This window comes from Poecilia formosa, unplaced genomic scaffold, assembly GCF_000485575.1.
Source record: "Poecilia formosa unplaced genomic scaffold, Poecilia_formosa-5.1.2 Scaffold682, whole genome shotgun sequence".
Classification (NCBI taxonomy): domain Eukaryota; kingdom Metazoa; phylum Chordata; class Actinopteri; order Cyprinodontiformes; family Poeciliidae; genus Poecilia; species Poecilia formosa.
This window is the reverse complement of record NW_006800621.1, coordinates 78509-86705: the sequence shown is the minus strand read 5'-3', so window position 1 is coordinate 86705 and position 8197 is coordinate 78509. Positions and strand designations below refer to the sequence as shown.

The 8197-nt window shown below is 39.1% G+C and overlaps 1 protein-coding gene across 1 annotated transcript; it reads right to left on the bottom strand.

Annotated features, from left to right (window-relative positions):
* Positions 1–257: 257 nt before the first annotated feature.
* LOC103130832 (reversion-inducing cysteine-rich protein with Kazal motifs-like) lies at positions 258–6724 on the bottom strand. Its single transcript, XM_016666210.1, has 3 exons — positions 6719–6724; positions 6036–6221; positions 258–1620 (listed from the first exon to the last, which is right to left on the bottom strand). The coding sequence occupies exons 1-3, from the start codon at positions 6722–6724 to the stop codon at positions 1408–1410; spliced, it is 405 nt and encodes a 134-aa protein (XP_016521696.1). The 3' UTR covers positions 258–1407.
* Between the last annotated feature and the right edge of the window lie 1473 nt (positions 6725–8197).

Here is an 8197-nt window from a genome sequence, read left to right as displayed (position 1 = left end):
AACAGACTCGAGGTGAGGCAGGCAGTTCTCTTGCCTGATGGCAGGGGGTGCTCATGATCTCAGACATTGTGACTCCACAACTGCAGAGTAAGAGACAGTAACAGTGAGCTAGCCATGGAGCTAGCCATCCAGTCAAGTGCTGTGATATATTTATAGTTTTCTCTTCGTACCACAGTAATCACTTATTAATAATCGCAAAATAAAGATTAAGCCTAAAACCATACCACTGCAACAGACTGAATGTTCTGCTCTTTGTGTGGGAAATATTTCAGTTTTTTTTTTTAGGGGCGTTATTGTCAGTTGCTATGGCAATGAGTATGTGTATAGCCTGGCCAATACAGAGAGCGAGAAAGATGTGATTTTGAGTTGTACTTGAATGGCTTTTGCCTTTGCTGTGGAGCATAATATGAATAATACTTATATTTCCAAGTTTCATTGAATTAACGGAATTATTCTACCGCGGCAGCGCGGTTATGGATAGCATGTAAAATAATAGTCTTTTTGCCCTCCAGCGTTGTCCACATGCATGAAATTTCCTTATGTAAACAATAACAAGCAGATGGTCTACATTTGTATATCTGATTATGATTAAGTCAGTGCCTCACCAGCTTTGCACCTCACCGCATGTCACTGATTTGTGTGTATATGCTCCCTATATTTTGTGGCACTTTAGGCATTCCATAATTTTAGGGCACTTTTGTTTGATCAGAAATTGGGTCTGATTTTAAAGGCTGGATCCGTTTGCTGGACCTGACCCGGTCCATAACACTGCTGAGGTTCAAACACTGGGTCCACACAGACGTCACATGCAAGTGCGCTGTACATGTGGTCAACACTGAGGCTTCATCACACACTTGTTGGTCTGACACACACCTCTTCAATCACCACCAGTCACTGGGTGTGTGTTTATGTAAATACATTTGTCAGAAAGATGTGCTGCCAGATGAGGTCACTTTTCCTCTATGTGTCGTGGATCCACGACCAGACACACACACACACACACACATGCACGCAAAAAGTGTCATCAACCTTAACACCTTTCAAAGAGTCTGTTCCTGACATAACACTGTTGATATAAAACTAGGTATTTCTTAAAGGTCAAGTACACGGACACACACACGCATTCACACACACACACACCCGCACACACACACACACACACACACACCCTCCACTGAGGGGGAAACCCAGTGAGTAGTGAGTAACTCATCAATTAATAATACTTTATAGATGGTCTATAATAAGAACTTTTTTCCCCAGCTTGATTGTTTAAGACGCAGCAGTCAATGGGATTGATTGTCAGAATGGCCTCCTTGTCCTTTTCCTTGGCAACCCAAACAGTCTCAGAAACAGGGCACTTTGGGGAAAAAGAAACAGCAGGAAGGGAGGAAGAATCGGCACTTAAAGCTACTGGAGTCTAGGAGCCGCCATGATGATGAGAACCAGGCAGAAGCAGAGGATCATGGGTACAGGTGCTGGCAGAGAACCCCCAGAGTGGATGGACGAGGTCTTGATCTCAGAGCTGAGGAAGGCGGACAGCGGAACGTGGGACACCAGAGTGGGGCTAGCGTAGTTGATGAGAGAATCAATCTTTTCGGCCTCCTTACTGCAGGCCTCCACCTGAAAAACACAAGAGTTTTGTTGAGAGTCAGCACTGCACGATTCTTTAACTTTAACTATTAATGTATTAATGTATTTTCACATGTCTTTAAAAACACAGGGAGTTAGTAAAAAATGGTTTACAGTAGGTTTGTGTGAAAAATGTTTTCACAATAATAAAATTAACTTTTCTTAAAAAGTAAGGTTATTTATTATTATTTTATTTTTTCAAAAATGCTTTTTAAATGTTGCCACAAAAATAAGAAAGCTTTATGGGTTGAGCAGGATGGTGGAGAGTAGAGCCGTAAAAACATTCTCTAACCTCAGCTTTTTGTCATCTGAAAACAATATAAGACAGTATTAAAATATTCATTTCCCTGCAAGCATTTCATTCTTTCTCCCAGAAGGTTTGTAAATGAATTTAATTATTTATTTAATAAAGTATTTTTGAATTACAATTTAATTGAATTATATCCAGTCTTCTGCACACTCGCTTACCTGATAATAGACATTTACTTAAATAATTTTTTTCAGGTGTATATTGCTTTTGGATAATTAATATTTTTTTCAATTTTTGTAAGGTGCTTTGTTGACCAATTTTTACTTTTAATTTAGTGGTAGTAGCTTTGATTGTTAAATAAAATACAGTATTTTCATACTGCAAATAAAGTCATTTAATTTTAAAATTATGGTTCTAGTTTATTCCTTTGATCTCCAAACCAACCTGACTGCCATCCAAGTTTTCATCTATCCAAAGTCAACAGAATATATTCGTTACACACAAGACGACTGATCTACTTCAGTGTATTACAGGACTGTCTTAATTCTGTGAAAACAGAAATTATAATCTTAATAGTGGCTTTGCTGCAATTGTATGATATTTACATCTGCAAAGCTAATATGAAAGCAGCGGCTCATATTTACACCCAGCTTTATCTTAAAAAGAAAAAATTAAAACTGCCTAACCTCTTCAACCGGCATGCTAACGGTGGCTAATGGTTAGCCTGCTGACAGGTAACAGTTGCAGGCTAAACATCTACTGCAGCAGTGTTAATAGTTGATAACGTTCATCCCAACAGCATGCTACCATCACCTTACTGGTAGCTAACATTTATGTTAATGAAAAAACAGAGATAATAAAATAAAAACTGTTGATAGGGTGACTTTGAATGGCTCATTAATCTTGGGTGCCACATATTGCTATGACATGCAGCTGAATGTCTCAAACATCAGATGCTGGTTGATCACTTAAAACTAGAAGAGGCTCTTCTCATCGTCATCACTGGTTCACAGAGCAATTTCCACAATTCATCCACTGATATCTTGGCTGCTTAGCATTTGAAAGCAGCCATTTGGCATGTTGCAGCAGCTGGAACATCAGAGAGCAACTGGACATGATCTGAGCTCCACTTTCACACATTCACTTTATTCCCACCATGCTGGATTTTGCAGACCGATTTTTTGTTTGAACGCTCCACCCTGAAATACAACAATTGCAAAATAAATTTTTAAAAGAGTCTTATATTCTAACCCCCTAATAATGACTTAAATATCATTTTAAAAGTTTCTGTTTTATATCACAGAAAGCTTTGGAATTGCTTTTGAGTGTTTATGCTTTTCTTTATAACGACTCCATTAGCTGCCAGGCCCAAAGCAGTCAGCTTCTTTCTCACAGAAACAACCCACACTGAGTTCGCAGACAGTCCTTGGCATTAGAGTCAAGCTGCCATTATACACCATCCATATAAAAGCATGTACATCAGGATGCGACTAAGAAAATTCACTCAGAGCAGGTGAAACCATTTCCTGTGCTCTGCCACTGAGTAGTGCTTCTGAATCACTAAAAGCTTTAATCATCTGGAACATTTTGTCTAAAGTTTGCCTGTAAAATGAACAGCATTCAAACATAATTTGAAATGTACAAAGCACATCAGTATAGGAATGTTTATCAAATAATTAAAACTAGCAAATGAGGCTGTTGCTTGGCAACAGGCAAAACTAAAAGCCGAGCTGCAGAGGATTGTCTTAACTGTAGAGTTAAAACTGTTCATGGGCATCAACTTTAAATGCTAAAATTTCTTCCTAGGTTTCTCATCCTTTCTGTGCTGAGCCTTTGTGTGTGTGAAATCCTACTGCTCAAACTGCATCTAACAGCATTCATTGTACTGGACACCACGTTTACTGACATGGTGAAGGTGATAAATGTATCAGGCTTCAGATATTCTGGGTCTTTCCTCAGAACAAAGGCCTGATATGAGGCACAGATACACATGGGTAAGTTGTCTTCTAAACTGGAAGGAAGACTTTCAAAACCTGGATTAACTGGGGGGTGTTAATAATTTCATGCATAGTTCAACATAAACAATTATGACACGATTCAGATAAAAAAATAAAATAAATAAAACTAAGATCCCTGGAAAGCACAAAAACATTTCATTTTTGATGCCACTGCATAATTGAAAGTCTGACAAAAATGTGAAAGTTTTACTCCATTCTTAGGAAAGCTAACATTGAGCTAGCAGCTAAGACTGATCCTGATTGGTCCAGCCAGCAGGGACAAACAGCACAACTGCTCCCAGACACAGATGTTGCTTAGTTGGATGGAACAAGATCAAACAAACAATTTCTGTTATGAAATTGAACATTAATATCCACTAATACAGCATTGTATACCATTGTTATGTACATTTTACAACTGTAAGAATTTATTTGAATTTGAACAAAGATATAGGATGCCTTTCTACCACAGACCGAGAGTTTGTATTAGATCTACACTGTGATGGACTCCTGATCCGTCCAGGGTGACCCCGCCTCTCGCCTGTTGACAGTTGGAGATAGGTGCTCATCTCACAGGGATATGTGTGTTAGATGAGTGTGTAACTGTTATTGTTATGCTCACAGAACTTCACTTCAGAATACCCAAAATAATTCTTCAGATGTATGTTTGTGCATCACTCAGAAAATACTAAGGGCATTTATAGAAACATTCATAGCTTTCTATTTTTTTCATTGTATTTTTCCTAGATTGGACATTCTCTTCATAAGTCAAATGTATTGATACTGAAATAAATGGATTCCTGAGAACAACTAGCTGTGCCTATAAATGATTTTTAAAGACCCCAGCGGGCCTTCTTTTTTTTTTTTAGCTTGGCATCATCAACTTTAACTTGCATTAATAGAGGCCTGTTAGTTTTCCACTGTTATGGAAAGGAGATTATGCAGAATTTAAATGTTAACAGTGCTGCAGTCAGTGTTTTCTAATAATTGCAGAGCACATATTTACCAAGCAAAACACCAAAAATCTGAATAAAAATAGAGAGTTGCAGCTGAAAACAGCAATATGCTATTAGTACTTATTAGCAAATGCCACTGGTCATGAATTTATTATTGTTTCACTAATCTCAGTGAAACACTGAGATTGTAATTGTAAGTTTTTTTTTTTTTCTTTTAGGATTAAAAAGCTTCCTGCAGAACAATTCTTTGTTCCAAGTAGAAAAGCAGAAGTGATATCTGGCTGTGAGAACATGAGAAAGAATTCAATCATATTCAGATAAAGATTGAACTCGAAAGACAATGGAAGTAGACTTGTTGGGGATGATTCTAAATATAACTTTAACCCAGGATCACAGGTATATTTTGTGATTTATTTGCTGTGGTTTGAAAATCTTCAAACTTGACTTTAACAGCCATGAAAACCACTTACTCATGACGAGCAAAGAATGGCAAAGAAATGGAGAAAAGGTAAAGAGACAAAGAAGACAGATAAGTTCTCATCCCTCCAGCAGCAATCAGTGATCATGAATATTTATGATGAGGAGAATAATTAACAGTAAACCAGATTGTGTTGGCAAGGTGTTTGAGTCATTGTAAATAAAACAAATTAGACAATGAAAAAGCACCAACTGTTAGGAAAAGGCAACAGAAAAACTCTGGTTCCACTCAATCGTCAAAGACATTCATGTTTTGTTTCCACACAGAGTGTTCTATCTTTTCCTGCTTGAGGAAAATCTGTAAATGAGATGCGGCCGCCTGTCTATATTGTGCACAGGCAGGGTGTTATTACACTGTATCATGACCAAACCAGTTAAAAGGTAGATCCCACTGGTAGAGATAAGACTGGTGGGCAATCCCAAGAAAAAGAAAAGATTCGCTGTGTGATGGTGCCATGTCTAGACGGAATGTCATGAAAAACCTTGTTAATCCTCCTGGGGTCCCAACGAGAAGTGGGGTGGTTGTCCCATCAGACGGTCAGTTCCCAAAACCACATATACACACACACACACACACACACAAAAATAACCCCTCATAAAAGCGCACAAGGTGTCATGTGACCTAGATTATGATGCATTGGGTTCTCTTTCGAGGAGGAAATGGGAATTAATTGTTTTTTTAAACACACTACCATCATTTTGAACATAACTTTATGCGTGTATCACCTGCAGAAGTGTTGGTTGGTGGTCCACTGGGGCAACAAGAACCACCAGCCTGTTGTCAATGCTCAGGTAGCCAAAGACGTCACACTGTGGCACGGAGATGTGGAGCCGGAGGATCTGCAGGACGTCGTAGACAGCCACCGGCTGGTTCTTGTTCAGCTGCACAGAACGGACCACCAAACACTCAAACTGTCATCAAGCCCTTTCCTCTGAAAATGTCAGCTCAGAAGTGCTGTCTATAAAGTGTGTTCTTGCTCCACATTTATTTGCTAGAAGCCTTTTCAGAGAAAAAAACAAAAAACAAAAAACACTCACTATTCATTAAGCTAAACAAATCCAGGAATGTTTCAAAAAATATTTTCATAAGTCTTTCATGATTTAAGCTCTTTAGTCTGTAATCAGAGCAAACAAAAAATAATCTGAAATCATTATAAGAAATTATTAATATGAGAAACTAATATGAGTAAAGTAGCTTTACAAGATTTGAGAATAAATGAAATGCTAAGTGGCCAGCATGTCCACAGTGTTGTAGTAAGGCTGAGGTCTGCTTCTCTATACAGACATAGTCAGTTGACCAGCTAAGCTGAACCTTGTTCACTGGAACTCTCTTCAAGTAAGAGGCATCCGGGCTGAGATAAAATAGCCTAACAACTTAAATTTTATGTTTATTGTGCATTTCATTGTACTGGCATTAATGCTTCAAACTGTTCCAAGTGTAGCAGGCTTATAGCATGCTGCAGGTGAGACTATTCAACAATTCAAACTGAATTTAAGGTTGATCACTGATTAGGGCCAACGGCCTAAACATCTTTTATAAGGGCACTAACTGATGAGACATTTTGTGTGTTTACTCCATTTTACCTGTTTCCCTTCTAGCTGAGTTACTGGTAACTAGAGATATTTTAGGACTCCTTTATTCCATACTGTATGCAGATTGTATGCATACTGAATTTTACTCTTGTATGTAAAATTGCATGTAAAATTCATGAGTAGTAAATATTGTACTAGTTATCAGTATTAGACCAAAGAAAGCAAGTAATTTGCAAACTTTTGAAATTGTGACGCTTTTGATGGGTCAGATAGACTGAAGAAATTGTAACAGCAGCTGCGTGAGGGGGGCCCAATTTAATTTTTTGTCAGGGGGCCCCAAGATTCCTGGCAGCACCCCTGTTCACAACACTGTTGTGCATGATTTATGCCACATTAAATTGGGTTTGGAATGTATTATTTGGAATGTTTTATTAATCATAAACTAATTGTAAGTTTCAAAAACATTGGAATGAGAAATCATTCCAGGAAGAAGATAACAAATATTGACTCAGGCCCGGCGTCATGGGCGGGCATTGGGAGGTGTGGGGGGCATTGCCCCTCCTGGACTGGAGGCTGTTTTTTTATTTGTACCTCAGAGTGGCCAACTTTATATTATTCCTATCTCGATTTGATGCAGTAGAGCAGGGGTCCCCAAACTAAGTTTCATATCTGCTCAAGAGCCCCCCTGGTGGTTGAAGAAAAATCCACATATATATGAAAAAAAAACACTGAATGCTCTCTGGTATTGTTCAGGGGGCCGGACCAAATGAGGAGGTGGGCCGGATCCGGTATTGTTCAGGGGGCCAGACCAAATGAGGAGGCGGGCCGGATCCGGCCCGCGGGCCGTAGTTTGGGGACCCCTGCAGTAGAGGCTTCCGCATTTCCCATATCTTTGCCCTCTGTCACCGTTTTCCGCTGTTACAACTGTTTAATCGTTGTAAACACATCGTAACATGTTTTTCCGAGCCATCTTTAAACGCAATATGAGCATTCTTGCTGGGTTTATACCTGTGCGGCAGCGACAGAAACATGCTACTGCTGTGCAGAGTTTCGCAGGTGTGTGTTTAGGATTATGGCAGCAAACCAGCAAAGAACTTTGCGCAGTTTTTTCCACCAAACTAACCGAGTGAGTTGAGTAATGCTGTTGAATGCGGGTAACATTAGCTAAATGATGTCTGGCTAATGCCAATATATCATGTTAGACTTGCTGACATGTACAGACTACTGATGTTATCTATGTTCAAAAGTGGGTACTACAGGCAGGGCTGGTCCAAGGCATAAGCAAACAGCCGCATAGGACCCCAGGGCCACTAAGGGCCCCCCCTCAGTGGAGCTTGTGTATATATATATATACA